The sequence below is a fragment of the Oreochromis niloticus genome, linkage group LG11 (assembly GCF_001858045.2).
Source record: "Oreochromis niloticus isolate F11D_XX linkage group LG11, O_niloticus_UMD_NMBU, whole genome shotgun sequence".
Lineage (NCBI taxonomy): Eukaryota > Metazoa > Chordata > Actinopteri > Cichliformes > Cichlidae > Oreochromis > Oreochromis niloticus.
In genome coordinates, this window is record NC_031976.2 from 21784916 (window position 1) to 21806359 (window position 21444).

At 43.1% G+C, this 21444-nt stretch overlaps 1 protein-coding gene across 3 annotated transcripts; it reads left to right on the forward strand.

Annotated features, from left to right (window-relative positions):
• Positions 1 to 492: 492 nt before the first annotated feature.
• On the forward strand, positions 493 to 21442 carry zbtb7b (zinc finger and BTB domain containing 7B). Of its 3 annotated transcripts, XM_005472617.4 has the most exons (4): positions 493 to 1261; positions 3572 to 3681; positions 17213 to 18291; positions 18413 to 21442. In XM_005472617.4, the coding sequence occupies exons 3-4, from the start codon at positions 17219 to 17221 to the stop codon at positions 19041 to 19043; spliced, it is 1704 nt and encodes a 567-aa protein (XP_005472674.1). In that variant the 5' UTR covers positions 493 to 1261; positions 3572 to 3681; positions 17213 to 17218; the 3' UTR covers positions 19044 to 21442. The 3 variants fall into 3 exon arrangements, with proteins under 3 accessions (XP_005472674.1, XP_025767604.1, XP_003451044.2); XM_025911819.1 differs by lacking the exons at positions 493 to 1261; positions 3572 to 3681 and adding an exon at positions 12026 to 12159; XM_003450996.5 differs by lacking the exons at positions 493 to 1261; positions 3572 to 3681 and adding an exon at positions 15287 to 15615.
• The last annotated feature ends 2 nt before the right edge of the window (positions 21443 to 21444 follow it).

The window sequence follows — 21444 nt, forward strand, 5'->3', positions numbered from 1 at the left end:
ACAAGGACAAGACTGAAGCTTTGAAAGAGCGAGGTGATTCCCATAACCACTTCAAACACGAGGCGCAGGTTTATACGTAAGTCTTGAAAGTTCAGTAGGGAAATGAGGCTGCTCTTTAGCGTCTGTGGCTGTGTCACACACACAAACACACACATACACACACAAAGAAAAAATATACCCCACTGTTCTTTCTCTGGAAAAAAAAAATCATAAATGAGTTGCTGTGTTTTGCACTTCAGCAGATTATAGCTTATACTTCCTTTTTTCTCCTCTCTCTTAACTGATTCACCGATTCACCAAAAGTCATTTTTTAAAAAGTCCCTTTAACAGTTGCCCTTTGTAGACACCACATTGGATGTGACACATCCTCTATACGAGTTTCATTTATCATATTCGTTTCCGTTTAACTTGAATCATCGATCAGCATCTGCCCTTGACTTTAATTGGAGTTGGTACCCTTTCTCTTGGCTGACTTCCACTGCTCCATCCCCTTGGTCACCTCTACTTGACTTTTCGGGAATATTGCTGAGTCATGCGGAGGGCGAGGGGGGCGATGTTTCGACTCAAAATACCTGCGCCTGTGACAAGTAACCTGCGCAAACGGGCAGATATCCTTCAATCCGCTTTCAGCGCCCACTTTGCTCTACTCACCTTTGCGCGGTGATGCCCAGAGGAGAGAGGGGGAGGAGCGGGGTCTCCAAACCTGCCCACCTTTCTCCTCCCTCCGCCGCTGACAGCTCGACAGACACCGCTGCTGGCCTATCGCGCCAGAGCCGGACCCCTCTCTTGTCCTTTCTCTCCCTCCCCCTGTGCCCTGCCCACCCCGGCGGTCTCCTCTCCAGCCCTGCCAGAGCCAATCCGCGACTGGGTGTAAGTAGGGCAAGCCGCTTCCTGGTTCTCAGAAAGGAGGAGCTGGGAGTCGGAGTGGGCCAGCGGAGGCAGAAGACAGGGGGTCAGAGCAACCCAGAGAGCCGGCGGTCTGCAGAGAGAAGAGGAGAAAGGAGCTGCGAGAGGGAGGGGGAAAAAAACGCCGACGCACAATTTGGCGAGTAAGAAAACCTCGCAGGTGTCGAGCTGAGGACGACAGGAGCGGTGAACCCCCCCGCCTTCAGGCGAAGAAGAAGCGAGAGCTGGGAGCATAAAAAAAAAGAAATATACGAAGTAGAAGAAGTCGGCAGGGTGGGACGGAGTAATCCAGGAAGTGTGGAGGCCGGTCAGGTGGGAGGCGACGAGCCAGGACAGGTGACACACCGGCACTCAGGTAACTATTCACCTGTCTGCCCTCGAAATGTCAGCAAACTAGAGCAATCCTGTAAAGTAAATGTTGTTTTTAGGGGGCATGGTTTGTTTGTTTTGTTTTGTTTTTTCTGCCGTGACAGCACCGGCTTGCCTCGGGCGCTTTCGTCCCTCCTCCCTCCTTCCCGGTTTCTGATCAGGGTCACGGGAGGACTGAACACGTCACGGCTACTCAGTAACTCCCGTCGACATTTATTAAGAGCGTTTCGGTTTACTTTTAGAAGCGCACAGAGCCACACATGCTCTCACGGTTCTTCTGTTTTTTTGCGGGTGGGCGAAGCAGGTGCTGCAGCCGCTGTTTGTTACGTGCGTCTGCGCGCGGCGGCGGCCAGGTGAGCGACACGGAGCGGGGTCGGCGGGTACATTTCTGGAGGCTGGGCTGCTAATTATAGCCGAGAACACCGGCTGACATCCAAAACCTATAACCTGTTCTCACGCACATCACCTGCCTCCCTGCGCCACTCACGGGCACGCGGTGCAGTGGATCTGCTGGATTTAGTCTCTTGCGCCTAAACGAGCCACCCTCAGTGGTCTGTTAATCATCATTATCATCATCATCATCATCATCCCCATGGCGCACCCAGTGTTTTATTTTAATCCTGTCACAATCCTGTGTTACAAAGGCTGTAATGTTAGGTTAAGGCTTCAGCCTGCATCATGGGTGGGGAGGGTTGTCATACCAGTGGGCTTCTGTATGTGTGTGTGTCGTTGAAGAGGTAACCGTGTTGCTGACTTGCCCCTCTGACAGACCGGCCTAACAAGCTCAACTGGCTTGGGTTTGGTTTCCCTGTGCTGTGAGCAGCTTGTTTGGTTAAATCTTTAGGCGCCCTTGCAGGCAGTTAAAGCCCCGTGAAGCTCCCAGGCTCAGGTGTTACTGAAGCCTTCTTTATTTTCTTCCTTCTGTCTCACCTCTGTGTCTCTGAGGGGTGAGAGTGGGTGGCTGTGAAACCAGGGAAGGAAGGTAGCAAAAAGACAAGAAGGAGACCTTAAAAGACAGCCTGGGTACTTTCTGTTTTCTTTTAGTGTGTGTGTGTGTGTGTGTTGTGTTCTCTGTGAACCGGTTACCACCATCATGTGATGGGGCATTTCTAACACTTACACTGGGTTGGCGCCACACATAGAAGAGCCATCAGGGTTTTGAAATAATTTCTTAAAGCCCGCTCTGTTTGCCCTAACTTTGTCTGCAACATAATTAGACATCTGTGTTTTACCCCACCACCACCACCCTTATTCCTGGTGTCCTAACATGACCTCCATCTTGGCCTGCTGTCTGCACGCCTGCTTTTTGTAGCCTTGGATATTTCATCATCATGTTTAGTCTGAATCTGCAGAAACATGAATACTTAACTGTCCTTCAGTTAGAGAGCTGGGGACATTAAAAAAAAGAAGCCCTCATTACTTGTACATGGTATGTTGCTAATCATGTTCATCTAAAAGATGTGTGTGTGTGTGTGTGGGGGTGTGTATTTGTGTGTGGGCTTTCCCAACCCTACTTACAGTTGGAGAACTTCTTTTCCGAAGAAGTCAAAGTAGGAAGCAGTTGGTTTCTGTCGGTGCATTTTTCTTTTTCTGTTCTTCTACAAGAACTCCCCACTCCCCTCCAAATTACATCTGGTGCATCATATGATAACTTGTGGGTGTGCAAATGTGTGTGTGTGTGTCTGTGCTTATCCACATGCAGCGTAGCTAACCCAACATATCTGACAAAACAAAAACGAAACGGGCGTCGTTTAGTTAGTCAGCACCTTGTGTTTTTCTTTATCAGTTGATCACATCTCCTCTCTTTGTTCACGCACCCTTTAGTTAAAGGTAACAATCAAATTAAAGCTCCAGGCATTGTGTTCTTTGACATTATTGGGCAAAAATCAATAACAGCTCTCTCACACTGTAATTCAAGTGCTCTGAGAGAAAGCGCTACGCTCCTGCACCTCCTCGGGACTTCATTTTCAGCCTTTAGAAAATCTAAAGTATGACAGGAAACCAGTCACAGGTATTTTATAAACCAGATCAAAAGAGTAGCACAGAGCAGTATTAAAAAAAGTGAAACTTAGACACCGCTTTGGTTTAAAGAAGAAGTTTAAATTTTGTGTGAAGCCAACAATCACTGTACACTCATTTTTCTAGTCCATAACAACTGTACGTTTGGAGGAAGGGGTGTATAGCAGAGAGAGAGGACAGCTGGTTTGTGCGTTTTCTTTTCTTTTTTCTTTTTTTTTTACTGCATCTTTCAATTTTAAAATTCAAGCATTAAAGCCTCTTTCTTTTTCTTTTTCAGGTGTATGACATCTGCAAACCTCTGAGCAAAGAACCAAAGAGTAGGGGGTCGTGCAAAGGAGAAAGAACAGAAAGCAAGAACCCATCTTCTCCTGGGTTTATGGACTGGAGGTAGGAATCTCGCACCTTTTTATAATATGACTTACACTGTAAACACGTGTACACTCAGGAAGCGACTAGCACTTATGTGGCAACCTGAGACCACAAAATGTCAATAGATTTCAGGCGGGTGAAATAATCAGTAGCAACACAAAGTGGGCAGGTACAGAATTATCCTAATCTCAGCTTTAAGGTGAGCAATTGAAGCAATTACCAATAGGTGTGAAAAATACTGTTGACTGGCATGTGGGACATAACCTACTCAAGCAGGGTACGGAAAGTCCAGCGGCAGCTGTCGTCTGCAGAGCAACGGCAGACGAGCAAAGCTGAGGCTTTAGTCTGCGTATCACTCACTCGCTCAGTCTTCCCGACACTTATGCTGTCGGGCAGCCGTGCGTTGCCGTGTAATGGGAAAACGATTATCTTGAAATGTTGTTGTGTCATCCAAGCATATTTGAAAGCCAACGTCTTAACGCCTGTTTCGAATGGCCACCCTCAGCAATGGAGAAGAAATTGTGCGTCAAGGAGTAGACGGAAATGAACAGTACAAGTGGAGATAACACTTGCAGGACATAAGTTGTGTGTGTGGTGTTGAGTCACAAAAGCAATTGTGTGAAGAGTGTGAAAGGAGCTTGCGTCAGTGCCTATAAGGTCACCTCAGGAACTGATTTTCCTGTGACTTCAGAATGCAGGTCTCTCCTAATATTATTCAAAACTTGTGAATACACGGCGTTACCCTGCTAGACTTTTTAAAAAACCCCATGTTGATGGTATATGTTACAGTTATATTAATTAGCTCCCCTGCAAGCTCATAGATGAATTAGACAGTGACATTAAATCGACATGGTGTCGCTTTAGCAGTGTTTCTTATCCTGCAGCTTGCTAAAAAGTAATAATGTAATTCTGAACATATTATATGCTATTACACAGAATTAATTTAATAAATATATATTTATTTAAAATGGATTTTGCTATTTAATTGCTACCAAAATGTCATATTATCAGTGCCGCTTATGAAACAAGTTCAGTCACTCTCTAAATGGCTGTAAATATTCGGCTCCATTTGCACTCATTTACCACGCTGAGTAATACATACATGACTAATTTGTGCGATATCAGCCAAACATATGAGCTTTACTAAATCAAACATGTTGTGTGTGTGTGTGTGTGTGTGTGTGTGTGTTTGTGTGTGTGTGTGTGTGTGTGTGTTTGTGTGTTTGTGTGTGTGTGTGTGTGTGTGGGGTATCCTCTGGAAACACTGGTCTTGGTGGGCTGGGAGCAGCATCGTGAAAGCATCCGTGTCCTTGGAATAAATATGAGCTGAATAAAGTGGTCAAACAGTTAAATATTTTATAGGCAACCTGGAAGTTAACTCCACTGTGGTTTGTTGGCTGCAGATGCTCTACTGGCTTTTAAAGATGGCTCAGGAATAATGCCAAAAATAAACCCTCATGTTTTTAAACCAGGTTGATGATATTTATAAGTTTTTGTTGTTGGGAAATAAGCACAAAGGAGCTTTTGAGGAGCTTTAAGGACATCATAACAGTAATGTTAGACATAATCACATAGCAGAGGACGCAGTCTTCGAGGATTAGCGGCTCCTTCAGCTTCAGGCAACAATATGCTGGCTAATTTAAAAACATGCAATTAAAATGGAACGAGAGAGATGAATCTTACTCATTCATTTTTTTTCTAAAGCTCAATTGTGATTCCAGTTGTGATCGTGAAATTGAGATTAGCAAACAAACCATGTAATGAATGGATATTTTTGATATGCCTTCTGCCACCGAAAGGTCAGATCCACCTACTGAGATAGCTGAACTCTAAAATAAAGGTTTTATGAGCGGATTACTGATACTGATTAGTATTTAAATGAAGATACTAGAGTTTCCTGTCAATGTCAGCAAGATGCCACAAACCTACCAACATTTGTGCTGTATGAAGTGCAGTTCCAGCCACACTCGGTGCATATTTACCTCTGTTTCACATAATCCAGATAACGCTGGTGTTTAAATCACACTGAATTTTACCTTTAAAACAGCTGCAGTTCTGTCAACTTTCCCTTCCTCTTAACTCTCATAGGAAGTAAAATGTATATTAATAAAATGCATGATGTATTGTTTACATGTTATATGTTTAGTCAAAAAGAGAACACTTCTCTTTGAAGGAAGCTGGAGCATGAAAAAGCCTATATGTTATGTATAGTTATCTGGACTGAAGGTTAATTTTAATTTGGTTTGAATTTGTTTATGACTTTATCATGTGATTGTGTGTGTGTGTGTGTGTGTGTGTGTGTGTGTGTGTGTGTGTGTGTGTGTGTGTGTGTGTGTGGTGGGCAAGTTGGTGTGACAATTCATGTGACCACTGCTTTGCTAGAGTATGACTGGTGACTACCATGTGTCCGTGAAAGGGTGGGTATAAAGGGAAGTGACATTGAGTGGTCTGTCAGGCGAGGAAGAGAGTCACAGACACACACACACACACACACACACACACACACACACACACACACACACACACTGATACATGCATGCACACAGTTCTGGGAAATGCTTTAATTAGGGCATGTGAGCCCATATAAATTCCCCCTATTCAGACATGGGTCTTTCAGTTTCATATGAACCGACTGAGTGGGAGGAAGGTGGGGGGAGAGAGAGAGAGAGAGAGAGAACGGGGGATGGAGGATGGAGTTGAAAGAACTCGAGGTTTCTTTTTTAGCCCCAGATATCTGAAGGTGTCTCACCCTCTTCCTTGTGTCTCCTTTGTTCTCATCCAGCATCACTCTGACACCTTCAGTAGTGCCCTGCACTCTGACTTGTGTGTGTGTGTGTGTGTGTGTGTGTGTGTGTGTGTGTGTGTGTGTGTGTGAGTGAGTGAGTGAGTGAGTGTGTGAGAAAGATCACAGTGTCTTCATCCAGCGGTTTATTGTCATGATATCCTTAAAGAAATCCAATACTGTAACTGCGCTAATCAGACTGTGCCCGGAAGTTTCCTCTATTTAAACATACATGGTTTTAGACAAGTTGCGCATTTTCACCATATATGGCGGTTGTTTCTCCACTTTAAAGCCATAATGACACAGGGGTGACTGCATGGTGTCCGTAATCCAGTCTGCAGCGACTACAGTTGAGTCTTGCCCCCACTCGATCTGTGTCAATAGAGGAAGTTATGTATCTGCCATTTCCTCTTTTCAGTCATGAGTTTCTGTAGCATTTGACAGCCCTCCCTTGCTCTCGACCACCAGCTTCACAGCCCACGCCACCCTAGTGTTAACCAAGCAGCAGGTGGCCGTGACTCTTCTTCTTCTTCTTCTTGTAACGAGTTAAAGAGAAAAAGGGGGGCCTGAGGGAAAAAACAAAAGCTACAGACTGAAGGAGTGATCGTGATTCAGCTCTTCTAGTAACAGTGCAATTGTTTCTGTACACATTGAGCGGGCGGTTATCATAAATAGGTACAATGAGACAACACTTCAGGGAAAGTGAGAATAAACACCCAAACATGCGCAGGCAAAGGGAGTCATTGCAGCTGAAACTGACCCCTTTCATGTGCGGCGCTCAGAGGGGAACTCCAGCTGCAAATGGAGGCGTTCATTCCAAAAGGCTGCACATCATCATCCCTTCTGGAAAAAATCTAATCTAATTTTTGTAGTTTTTGTTTAAAATGTGAATTGCATTGTTTTTATTTTAAATGCAATTTAAAATAGAAGTATTTGTGGACCACAAAGTTTTGCTGAGATGTTCGTCCATCGTTCAGGCTGCATTGGCTTCACTAACTGATCATTTGATCATCAGTTAAAGTTCAGGTTTCTTGTTTTCTCTCTTTTTTTTCTTCTTCTTCTTCTTGCATGGTTTCTCATACCACAGCAGTGGGTGTTGCAGTTGTACACCAGTCAGCTAAACGGTAAAGCCCTCCCTGATGCTGGGCTGAGGTTCTGATAATATTTCATGGATTGTAGTTACAGTAAACATAAGCGGCCTCCTCCTCTTCCCATACAGCTGAGCCAATTTGTCAGGAAAGTGACACATTGTTCGGTCATATCCTCTGGTCGTCTTTCTTTCTTTTCATTTCTACCAGTCTGGCAGCGTTCACCTGTTTTTTGTTTTTTTAATTTTTTTTTTTTTGCCTAATCTTCCCCTGAGCCGTTTCTTGATCTTTTCTCATGTATTTGTCTTTCATTTATCTCTCCATCTGTTCTAGTGGTCGACCTTTTTTTTTTATAGAGCACAGGAAGAGGAAATTGATCAGGATCAGTTAGTTTTTGCAACATTTCTCTCTGTGAGGATGTGTGTGTATGTGTGTGTGTGTGTCCAGCCCTTTTGCAATATCTTCCTCTTAAGTGGGAGTTCATTTGTGCAGGAGAACAGCAGCTGTTAAGACCCTCCCACTGTTTTGACAACTTTAATGTAATGGACCCACAATTACACACATGCCTGGTAACAATATTGAGTACTAATCTAGGTTTTTCAGTCGATTCCAGCATCTTTAAGTGAGCATTTCACTTAAAAGTACTGCAAGAATATCTTGCTGAATACTTTCACGTAACATTTTGCCCCATCTACTGATTGCCATCTCCAAAACCACCTCACCTGCTCCACCTACCACTGCTGTTACTACATTCTCAAGCACCCACAGGAACACACACCAACAAATTTTTAAAAAAATGTAAGCGTAAACTTTTTTAAGTAAAGCTTGGAGTTTTTGGCTCAGGTCTACAGTAATTTCTGCAGCACAGGTGGTGGTGGGGTCGTGTTTGACTGCATTAGGTTGATCACATGGTGAAATCTCCCCAGCAGTCTTATGAATATAATTTTATATCCTGCACAGCAAGGCTGAAAGCTTCAGTCGGACATTATATTATAAGCGGCTCCATGAGGAGTATCGAGCAGGACAAGTTAGTTTTCGTTCAGCTCGAGGAGAGAACTGGAGATGTCGAGTATAATGTGCAGGGAGACTGACAGGAATTCAGATGTTAAATGTGTGAGTATTACACATAAAGAACTCATAAGGATATTTTTATTATACGTCTACCAAACTGTGAATTGGTTTTTTGTCTTTTCTTATTTTTTTCTGGCCAATTATTTACCCTAAAAGATGCAACATGGAGTGAGCTTGTGTAACTCTACAAAATACTACTTTTTTTTTTTTATTACTCTTCTTATTATCAACTCATGTACAAACATGTTATTTCTATAATTTTCATAGTACATATATTATATATGTACTTGCTTTTCAAAGCCATGACCAGTTATTGAAACTGATTTACATTGTTACCTTTATATTATAAACTAATAACCTGTTGACAAACATCCTCTTATACACCTGTGTGTAGAGAAAATAAAAAAATTAGGAAAATGATTATAGATGTATTTTAAATATGTGTGTGTATTATTGTAGTATATTGCATACGTATTGAAAAAGTGTATTTAAATATTTTGTTGTATTGTTTCTGGATTCATATTTTTGCCACTTTTTCTTTTTTTTAGTTTAAAATTTAATCAGCAGGGGGACATTAATCTATTTGCAAATAAAACGTATTTATTTTATAATACAGGTTTTTTAGCCCCGATTACGTTGCAGTATCGCACTAGCGTCGATTGAAAGTATGACTGAAAAGTGACTTCCTAGTTGCTAATGAACTCTTCTCCTGTACCTAATTTAAATATTCTCTCAGGTAATGTAAAAAATTAACATAACATATATATATAAAAATATATATTTGTACACTTTTTTTTGTTAAACTCTCCATGTGATTTCTCATCTAAAACTGACTGTGAGGATGTCGGGTTGATTTCTGACCACAGTTACTGCACCGGGTGCAGTACGCCTACACAGTTCATTTGCTCTACCTGATTGGCATGTTTTAACACTCCTGCTAACTGAAGGCAAGCATACATTTCTGTATGTCTGACGTTTTTGCACTTTTGTGGATTCTTTTTTTCACATGCAATCGCATGTTGTCGTTCTCTCAGTGGAAACATTCCTTAACTTCATCAGCTCAATTCGGCTCATCAGATATAAGAAAACACACACACACACACACTCAATAAGATAACATTTCCTGCTTTTGCCTATTAATTGACGCAGGGTGCGGCATTTAATTCGCCCACACACACCTTGATGTTTCAGCGTACATGCACAGCTGTGGAGTTCTGGGGCTAGAAACTGCTGACCAGATAAGGAGCTAAAAGAGGGGGAGAGCAGAGTGTGAAACCACTCTGTCAGCATGCCTTCTTTCTCTCTCACACATCTGTGCATTTTCTCCATCTTAGGGTGAAACTCCCTTCTGGTGATGCTAATGATAGAGGTGGCTGCTACCCTCAGACATCTGCACACACACGCAAACGCATACACCTGCAAGGACTCGGCGACTTCCTGTGGCTGCGTGCATGTGTTCACCTCTTGCTCTATCGCTCTGTTTACCTCCCAGTCTTCATGTCATGGCTCCTCTCCCTTCTCTTTTTCTGTCTCCCCCCCCTTTTCCTCCCCCTTCCTCCCCTCCACCTTCCTCCCCTCCACCCCTTGTAACTTAACTCTCTCTACTCTTGTTTCATGTCTCTTCGCTAACACAGATTGTTCGAGGCTGGGACTAGATTTTCCTGTCTTAACCTCCTCTCTGCTTTATCTTTCAGAGTATCTCAACACCCACTCCCCATTCACTCACTCACTCACTCACTCACACACTCTCATGTGTTTTCTCCTCCCCCATACCCTCCTTACACTTGTTTGATTTCTAAGAACATGTGTGTTTTTAGAAAACATACCTCCCTCATGTTCCTTTTTTTAACTTTTGTTGCCTCTTCTCAAATCTCAGACCGTTTTCCTTCCAACCTCAGATTGATTTTTCCTTTCCTTCTCCTTCTTTAACTGGGGCAAACAAACAGAAGAATTCGACTTGAGGCTGATTTCGGGCAAAGAAAATAAGCACAAAAATGTTTTTTGTTATTTTGTTTTGTTTTTTTACAGAAATAAATTGACACTGCTTTAGAAAATGATTCAGAATGGGGAAAAAAAACCATGTAAAGTTAAAGTACTTTAAACCAATCTTTAAACTAATCATAACCAAATCGTATCTTCCAATGTTCTGTGTATTCTTTAAATCTTACTACACTTTTAGTTCACTTTTACAGTTTTATTACACATTAAAAAAATGTTTGAAAGTCTTAGAGGCATCCCCTCACTTCCTTCTCCTCCAGATATCAAATAGACACTTCCATAAAATTACATTAAACTATACAAACATAATGGCTAGCACAAATCCTGTTTCCTAAGTTACAACAAATAATATTTTCAAAATAAAACCATGACTTTCTAGTAGTTATTCCTCAAAAGCCAACCATTTTGTCCCTTGCACACTGTAATGTCATTCTTTAAATGTTTTCAGTATAGAGCCTTTGGATGCATAACTCTCATGTGGTAAAGGGAAACACAAAAGCCTTTTATTCCCATAGATGTCAGGTTAGAAGCTGGTGGATATTACACAATGTATATGTGCACCCAAATGTCTTGCCCCATGTGCTGATAAGCTGATAATCCTCCAGCAGATTCACACCGGCGTTCAGGTCTGGCATGCAAACCGGCTGCTGTTGTAGCTCGCAGTGGTGTTGTGGCGTGGGAGGGCGAGGGGATAAGGGCCTTCGCTCTGCCAACCAAATGAATAATGTAATGTGTTCTTGGAACTAAGACCACAGCGTGCGCATGCGTCACACTTTATACACACACACACACACACACACACACACACACACACACACACACACACACACACACACACACACACACATCATAACGCCCCAGTTACAGTAAGGACAGAGGAGGGCTTGGTTGCAGGGGCACTCTTAAATAAAGAAAGAACAAACTCTGCTGAGTAATATCAACTCAGAGGACTTCTCTTTTTTTCTTTCTCTCTTTTTTTTTTTTTTTCTAAATTCCTCTTCAGTTATTGCAGGGTGCAATCGTTGTAATTATCATGATGGTGTCTCAAGTCTTGTCTTTGACAAATTCAAATGGCGATTCAAATTCACCCCCCTCGCTGCGTCTGTTTTTATATCTCCTGGTGGGATGCAAATGTTCAGTCCGGAGGGAACTGCTGGGACACAGAGCAGGTGGAGTTTGTGTTTTATCTCCCAGCAGGGACGTGCTGCTTTACTAGAAGACCTGCCTGTGTCCGTTTAGTTTTGCTTTTTATGCAGTTTTAGACACAGCCGTCACTACAAATGTAGTGCCTTTGAGAGCGCTTAACCTGGCTGAAAGCAGCGGTTCTGGTTTGGCAGACATTATGTGTGTATACTCTCATCTCTTCTCATCCCCCCCACATTTCCTCCTCCCCCTACTCTTTCTCAGCGAAGGTGTACCAGTACCACATTCAAGTCATTACCCCCAAAAAAGTGAGGTGTAAAAAAAAGGTTGAAATCTTTCTAAACCCTTTAAATCAGTCTGTCAAACAGAGGAGAGACTTGGTGTGAGCCGGACGAGGTGTGTGGAGGAGCAACGGTATGAGCTTGAATTTTATTTTTCATGTGTTTGGCTGCTTTGTTGTTGTTGTTTTGTTTTTGTGGCAGAGGTTGTTTAGCATCATGATTTGTTTTGTTGTGGTTTGGATTAACTTTGCGCTAAATACGAGGTTTTATATGAATGAAAACACTTGTACACGTGTTTGTTTCTTAGTCACTGTGTGTCTCTGTAGGAGGAATTTCATTTCATACAGAAACTCCGTCTGTAACGAGGACATTTTATAATAATTTATTCAGAGCCGCTGAAACGCATCTGTGTGCTCCCGTCGAGGCACTGAACAGCACAAACGTTTTGCACATAGCCACGTTCAAAACTGTTGCACAATTTTTCTTAAGCCTTTCTTTCAATTTAGATTCACCTAACGACTTTGTAAAACTCTAAAATCGATCCATAAACTTGTCGGTCTGCTAGCGTGAGTACTGAGAAAGCCATCAGAACACCACAAGTGCTCACATTAACCAACATGGACACACACACACACACACACGAGCAGGCCACTCTGGAAAACATCTGACATCAGAATTCATAAAAGCTTTTCTCCTTCTCTCTCTCTCAGCCACAGTTTTCTGTGAATAGTATAAAGTCATATTTTCCCCCTTAGTGCTGGAGCCTGATATAATTGAGGTGGACTGGGAAAACTTACAGCCTTTAACGGAAAATAGGAGCCATAAAAATAATACCAACAGTTCTAGTTCCAGTTACCACACGCTCTCAGTGTGTGCAGTGGGATTTCACGATATAGACGATGGATAGTATAAGCTGCTTTTATACTGAAGAGTAAATCTTTGTGAGCAGGTTCGGTCAATCCTGCAGCCGTCGTTTTCCTGGCCTCCACACAAACTGCTCTCTCTTTCTGTTGAGCTGGTGGACAGTAACTGTGGATTTAAGTTTCCATTTCCTCTTCAGTAAAAGCAAATCCACGGCAGATCCTCCTCATTTCTTTGATTTCTTTCTTCTTCTTTTTAAAAAATAACCTGCAGGTCTTTGACCAGTGGCCTCCCAGTTAGATGGAGACCCAAAAAAATGATTTGAAGTTGGAATCTGTATATTTAAATAAACAAATAGATCTTTGTTGTTAAAAGAGAGGAAGAGTGTGCACATAATGAAAGCAAGGGATGAGGAAACCGTAAAGTTGCAGAGGTGGTAAATTCCTCCACCGTCGACAAAGAGTAGGAGGTGAGAACAAAAAAACTAAGAAAGAGATGAGATGCAATTGTTGGAAAGATAACATCCGTCGCATTAAATGTACAGAAAATAAACACAATCCAAAATTCCATGAGTTAAAAAAAAACTTGACTTCTATCTACTTTGCATGCTCACTTTATTTGTGTGTTTTGGCGAGAGTAAGAGAGACATTCGAAGACACACCTAAAGGCAAACAGTCCTATCACTTATTTGACTTTTAAGGTAACAAGTCCTGTTTAACATGAATAAACTAAGAGTGACAGTTATTAAGAGTTAGACTAATAACTGAGCACTCACTTGGAAGCTTTCAAGTGCATGACAATATGTGTTTGTGGTATCAGCCTGTGGGCTGGTTTAACATTAGTTACAATGTGTTGCAAGATTCAGCAACTTATGCAGACATGTCCTTCGTAAGCGGCAAAAACAACCAGAAACAAAGTGACAAGGAACGAGAAGGGGGGGAGACACCAAGAGTGTGTAGTTTGTGGCTGTGCATGTCATAATGTGTCAGTATTAAGTGACTCACAGGCAGACAGAAAATTGATGGGAATCGTTGAAACTTCTATGCAATCTTATTATTTTCCGAATACGTCTTTGTTCTGAGGAATATGCCTAAAATAACAAGCTTGAACCACCAACCTCCCATGATGCTCTTTTTTTTTCTCTCTCTCTGTCTCTCTCTCTCTTTCTCTCTCCCCTGTGCCGGAAATTTAATGTGCACCGTTGTTTGCTCCTACCAAAACCCCTTTGTTTCTCGCTTTTCTGCAGGGCTTCAATTTCTGTTTTTTGGGTTCGAGTGACTTTTCGCTTTCTGAGAAGCATTTCCAAATATTACACTGTGTGCTCTGTGTTTTTAAAAATAAAGAATCTGATTTTAATGGAGTGATTACCAGTGATGGAGCTGTTTGAATACAATTTTCTGCTCCAGTATCCTATCTGCTTAGTTTCCACTGTTTTTTTTTTTTTCCTTTTCATTATCTGTACGATGATGGCCTAAAACATTTTTTTTAACATCATTTTACAAATTCAGAATTGTCTGTAAAATGTTAGGAAACGGTGAAAATGGATGTTGCAAAAAGGAACATCTTTATGCTTTCTTTGTCCAGCACATGCTCTAAAAGTCAAACGTATTCAGTTTGCAGGAATCTAAGACGAGGAAAAGCGGCTAATCCTCATTTGTAATGATCTGAAAATGTCTGACATCCTAAGTCTGAGAAATGTGAGTTTAAAAGAAAAAGTTAGGTGTCCAAAAAAACAAAAAACAAAATTGAAAAGGCCGTCTGAACGTCTTCACTCTTCTATATCAGCAGTTGGCCCTACATGTCGTCCTTGATGCCTCAAGTTCAGCGAGATAATTCTTTGTACAAGTGCGTTGGCTTCAGAAATATTAGTAAATATTTGTAACAGAGTCTTTGGTGGTATTTTGTGACAAGTACCCAGTGACGTTCAACACGCCTAAGTTTCAAAGGAAGAGCACTTTGCACCAGTTTGTCTCAGTGGTGCAATGTGATATGGTTTAACTCTCATATTGCACCTACCTGACTGTTTTAATATGACTCACAATGCCAATATGATTTTGGTTCTTACACGGTTGTTCGTTTTTTGCGTTCTTTGATTTTACCAAAAAAGACATTTTCCTTCTATTTTTTTTACATTTCACATGGTTTTTGGTTGCATGTGCTTATTTCCTTCCTGCGAAAGTAGTTGTACTAATGTGCATGGTCTGAAGCCGGATGGGTATTAATGCACAGCAACCGCAGCGATGCCATAACCTTAGCCGCGTTGCGATCCACGTACCTGTTGGCCTCGTACTTGTGAACAGGGAGGGGACGGCAGGAAGATTATGTTTATCGGAAAGTGTTCGGAAAATGGGCCGTTGGGTTTTGGAGAGAGGGGGCGCGTAGGCGACTTGGGGGGGAGGGGTATCTCTCAATCTGTCTTCGTCACCCTGCACCCTCTTTTGGTACGACAGGAAGGAGAGTGAGTGACAGAATGTGCGAACGAGGTAGACATCCCCAAGGATGAACGCTTAACCCCGACTTCTGACAAAGAGATCAGACCTTTTAAGTTGTCTGCACATCTAAAGGAAGGAGGAAATAGGAAAAAAAAAGAGTGGTTTTGAGAGGGAGAGAGAACGAGCGAGGAGGAAAGTGAAGGAGAAGACTTGCGAAGAGCGAAAAGATGGAAGCCGTGAGACAGCCGCTGCCTCGTCTCCAGCTGACGGTCCCCATGCCCATAAAGAAAGGGAAGGTAGGATTAACATTTACGACCTCTGGGTGGGTTCGTCCTCTCACCTTCGCACGAGAAAGAGACGGTTTGAGAAATCAAAAGGACCACAAAGTTTGCAGAAAGGTACCGGCAGGTTCTTGATAGGCATTTCATTAATTGCCTTTACTTTTCTTTTCTTTTCTCGTTGTTGAATGGGTGGGGTGCATTTCTGCGTGACTTAAATAGCCTGTCGTTAAGATCATCACATAACAGGTTAAATCTAACAATGGTGGGTGGGGGGAGCCACAGATTGGCACGCTATGTGTGCAAGTGCTCATGTGTACTCTGTGTGTGTGTGTGTGTGTGCGTGTGCCTGTGTGCTCTTGTGCATGCACGTGTGTGTTTAATAGGGTGTGTTTTGGAGCAGGTTAGTCAGGTGGATGTACTGTTGTTGAGCAGAGCCCTCTGGGCACCGTGTGAACACTGTTATTGGATGGCCAGGGGGCTGCCAGTTGCTATGGGAGGGAGATGAAGGGCAGGGAGGGGGAATCTGGAGGGTGAGTTGTTTGTGGAAAATCTGGTCTGCTCAGGTGTGTGAACAGATATTGTCGACCAGGTACAGTGTGGACAGGGTGAGGTGCGAGCTTAGGGATCCAAAGAAGGGAGTTGTTGGGTCTTATTACTGTCACATCTCACAAAGGGAAATAAAGAAAGTCATTGTCCTTGCTTGACGTTCATTACGGGATTTTACGTTCAACCCACCGCTCATACTTCTTGTCGAAAAACTGGTTTCTAAAATATCCTCGTGCCACTTTTAAAAGAAAAAATACAAAGACCGCGTTATGAGAGTCACCGATGGACCTGTTGCAACTCAAAAAATTTGTATTTGACGTCAGATTATTTTCGTCTTTATTAAAGCTTATAATTCTCTTACTGTTTTTTTTTTTCCCTTCCTCATTCTATCACTGGTACTCCCCCTTTCACCCACTCTAGCCTGTCACTTCCTCCCTTGCTTGGGTTTTTTCCTTCTCTCTCTCTTCCATCAGCCCCTCTCTACCTGGTATTTTATTTCAATCAGCTAATGCTATAAGGGTTTCACACGAATTAACCTACTGCCCTCTAGTTACGACGCCTACAGCACATTACATAACCTTGTGTCCTTTCCTCATCTTCACTGTCCTTTTTGTTTTATATTTCCACCGTGTCACACATGATTTTTTTTTTTTTTCTGCTTCCTCTTGATTTTTGTATTTCACTTAGCTCTCATTTGGTTGCCTTCATTTGAACTTTTTCTCAAATGCCCCAACCTCTCGACATCCAACAAAAATCACCACCTCCTGATTTAGTAACCTGGATCAAAAGCACAGGTAGAGTGAGGCGATTAGGATCATGAGGCAGAGTTGTTGTTGTTGTTGTTGATGATCTCCATTTAAACTGTACGTCAGGTGAAAGGGGAATCCTAGCATCAGTGACACTTTGAGATTTATTTTTGGGAGATTTAACTATGACTCTGTGAAGGATGGTCTCTTATTTTTAGAAACTACACAGCAGTAACGTGTCTTTCTTTCAAAAAATGAACCTGTAATTTGCTCATCCCTCTGCTTCCGCACATAAATTGAATTACCTTTCTGTCATGTAGGTGGCAATGTTTCCAGGAGAGGACGGGCTGATTGGGATTCCCTTCCCAGAGCACAGCAATGAACTGTTGTCCCACCTCAATGACCAGAGGAGGACAGGGCTCCTGTGTGACCTCACCCTGACTTCCCGCGGGGCACGCTACCCGACGCACCGCTCGGTCATGGCTGCCGTCAGTCTGTACTTCCGCCGACTGTTCGGTACAGAAGAAGCGGGCGGCGAGGGCGGAGGAGGTTTCAGCGTTTGCCAGCTGGACTGTGTGGCACCAGACGCCTTGGACGCCCTGCTGGAGTTCGCCTACACTGCCACTCTGACGATCCCCAGCTCTGGGATGAGAGATGTGCTGCGAGGGGCTCAGCTTCTGGGCATCCAGTGTGTGGCTGACGCCTGCAGAGACATCCTGGGGGAGACGGCAGAGGCAGAGGGGGAGGCAGCAGAGGAGCAGAGAGTTCAGCACACAGCTACTGATAGAATTGTAGGGGGAGAGAGGGTAATAGAGAAGGCCTCCAGAAGAAAAACAGACAGAAAAAAGGTGAAAAAAATTGGGCCATATCACAACATCAACTCCTCACCTTTGAACCCGCCGCCTGCTTCTCCCTTCTCGCATCCTTCACCTGCATCCGACAGCTTTCGCTCTCTGCCTTCTACTCAGCCTCCTAGCCCCGAACACCACGAGCTTCGCCTCACGCCTAGCCAGAACGGAGATCCTAAAGAGATTAGAGAACCTGGCAGAGGGGCTACACTAAACGGAGGGCTCCCTTATTGGCTACAAGACCGCCCTCGTATAGCCCACCCACCTCCCATCCCGCCCCTAAATGACAAGCTGTCAGGGGATGAAGAGATTGAGGGTTTGGGCGAAGATGGTATGCTGATGGGAAGCACCTCCATGCCTACCTCTGTAGCTGATCGCAGTGCAGCCCCCTCAGTAGTGGGAGGGGGGAGAAAGAGGAAGTCTCAGACCCCACAGCAATGTCCTGTCTGCCAGAAGATCATCCACGGAGCAGGAAAACTGCCACGACACATGAGGACGCACACTGGAGAGAAACCCTTCCAGTGCAGTGCTTGTGGAGTCCGCTTTACCCGGTACAGAAACTTCTTACTACGATAATCAGAATGTGCTAGGTTGTTGTTAGTTTTTTCATCATATTCTTTTTTAACTCTTTGTACCTCTTCATGATTTTGTCTTCTGCTCTATTTTCATCAGCAATGATAAGTTGAAGATCCACATGAGGAAACACACAGGCGAGCGCCCGTACCCCTGCCCCCACTGCCCTGCTCGGTTTCTGCATTCCTATGACCTCAAAAACCACCTGTCCCTCCACAGTGGGGCGCGGCCCTTCGAGTGCCCGCTTTGTCATAAGGCATTTGCCCGGGAGGACCACCTCCAGCGTCATCGCAAGGGTCACAGCTGCCTGGAGTTACGCACGCGTCGCCCCAGACGTGGGCCTGAGCTGGTGGAGGATGGGAGTGGTGAGGGAGGCAGGAGGGAGATGTCCAACCATCTGGAGGCTATGTCTTTACAGCCCCACTCCTCTACGTTCATCCCCCGCACAGTGCTGGAAGGGGGAAGTGGCTCCGGCGCCGGTCCACCTCTTCTATTTCCAGGTGACATCGAGAGGGAGCACTCTCTCGCCCTTCAGGCTCTGGCCCAGTTTGGGTCTCAGAGGCTGGCCAGCTACCCCGAGCTTTTCCTACGAGGGCTGGACATGCGAGCAGGCAGGGAGGCGGAGGGAGAAGATGCAGGAAGAACCCGCTCGCCAGCTACACAGCGCGACCGGTGGGCCGAGGAAATCGAAGAGGAAATGGGAGACGAGGAGGCAGAAGAAGAGGAATAGTGAAAACAGAACGTCTGTTTGACTGAACAAGTGTGTGTATGCGTGTGTGGTAAAACATCCACAATAAAAAAATAATAATAATAAGATCACTCAGGTGGCTGGACTAATTACCTGCTGCTCACCGATAGAGAGCGCTTAAGAAAACAAATATTAAATGAAAAAATATAATAAAACAAAAATTGTAAAACGGGTTTTCTGCGATATTTTAAATGTTTGTCTTCTGGTTGTTGGCATTTGATTTAATTTGTCTTTTAAAATGTATTTCTTGTTTGCCGTTTAACTTCATTTACTTTAGGTTTGAGCTATTTCTTATGTCTTGATTTTATTTTTGGAAGCTGGTGTGTGTCAGTGTGTGTGTGCGCATGTGGTTCCTGGGATGCTTTTTACTATGCAAACTAAAATCCAGGGCTGCGGCATGGAGTGATAGTTTAAGATGTATATTTTAGTTACAAAATAAGTTGATTCAGGTGCACTTCAGGAGTCATATCAGCTGGATCACAACAATGAGTTTGTGTGCCCTGTCCTCTGGTGGTTATCAGTGGAAATGCAGTCTAAATAATTAGACTTTTCTGTGCATTGAAAGCAATAATCTTACCTTCTTTTTTTGTTGTTAGTTGTAGAGTGAGCTTTGATTTGGTGCATAAACCAAAGATTTTAGGTTTTTCTTAAGAGGAGATGAGAGAGGTGAACTGTAGCCAATGTTGGGTTTGAAGGCAAGATTCTTCCCAACTGTTTTGATAGCCATGAGAAAGAAACCTGCTTCTATATTTGAGTGTTTAAGAGCTGCAGAGCTCTGTGTTAAATGCCTGACCAAAAAGAGACAAAGTCTGGGTCAATGAGTTGATGCTGATAAATGGTAAAGACAATTCTCCCCCCACTCCCGAGAAGCTCTGGACTAAAGTCTTCCAATGCACTCACTCGGGTTCTTTGATCGAAGACGACGAGCCCCCACGCCCTTTCTCTATTTATTTATTTATTGATATTTATTAAGGTTCTTCGGCTCAAACTCTTTTGTAAGACCAAATAGAGGGTTGGACACAGATCTGATCCGCTCCTCATCCAAGCTGCATTACGCTAAAAATCTTTCCTCATGATCTCCATACACCTCAACGCCTTTTTACAGGCAGTGTCTTTGTTTTGGGTTTTTTGTTGTTTTTTTGGCCATTCATCCTCAAATGCATTCTTTGCACATTTAACCCCATCAGGTTCCATAACACAGGCACATTCCAGAGAGAAGGGAACAGCAGTATCAGGGGTTGAAACCCTCCCTCGTAAACAGACTTTTCAGCACGCTCTTCAGTTGTTAACTCAACATGTATGGTACTGTATCACATGTTGTTGCATAGCAGTTCTTACAGATCGGCCTAAAGGGGGCCGTTGTCTTTTCAGTTCATTCGTTTTTGACCAAAAGCTTTTAATCACACTTTACCTGGAGCAGAACCTTCACGGGGTGTGATGCAACCATCAATTGCTTGAAGTGACAGCGTTTGTGTTTTTATTTTCACTTTCATTGAAATCTGCATTTTCAGAGCCTGCTGTATCAGCCACGCTGATCTGGCCTTGTGTGCACTGTCAGCTCTTTTCCTTGTAGTGAATCCTTTTCTCTGTTTCCAGTTTATTTTGCACTATGAGATTTTGAGGCTTCAAGCTTTTTTTTTTTTTTTTGTCCGACCTTTAAAATCTTTTCCATTCACTCACTTACTACCATTTAAAAAATTGTGATTCAACTAGAGAATACTTCTTTAAAACCCACATGCTTCCTCCTGTATATTAGTACAGATATTGTCAAATATAATATATACTTCTATATATATTGGGATGAAGTTGCCTTAGTTTTTGGTTTGTTTTTTGTTTTTTTGTGCTGCAACTATTCTCAGGAAATCTTGAGCAATGCACTAAGTGATTAAATAAAATATCGAATGGGAAGAAACTGGTGCTGCAGGGTGATTGACACTCTTCATACTTGTGTAATGCCAGTAGTTTCATATTTGCTTTTATATCAAGTTGTTTGATGTTTAAACCACAGATGAATGAATTAAAATGTAGGTGAATACGAGTAGTGACAGTAAACTACTGGCCTTACTAGAACCAGTCTTACTGGAATGGCAGTATGACGGTTGGTACTGGGCATGAAGGGTGTTGGTACTCCCAGTCGGAGCTTTGTGAATGAATGTGGTTTAACTGATGCCAGCTGTGAAGTGTGAGTTTCTATGTGAGCTGTTTTTTGTTTTCCTGGCTTCGGTGAAGGGACATGGGGTACAGTCTGAGCAGAGACCCCGCTATCAGGGATACATTTTTGTCTTTCGGTTTTTAGTGGACTTTCTCAGAGATATGAATTCATTTTCCCAAGATTTGTTTCAGTTATTGTAAAGAGAATAAATAAAGATATCTAAGCTTGGTG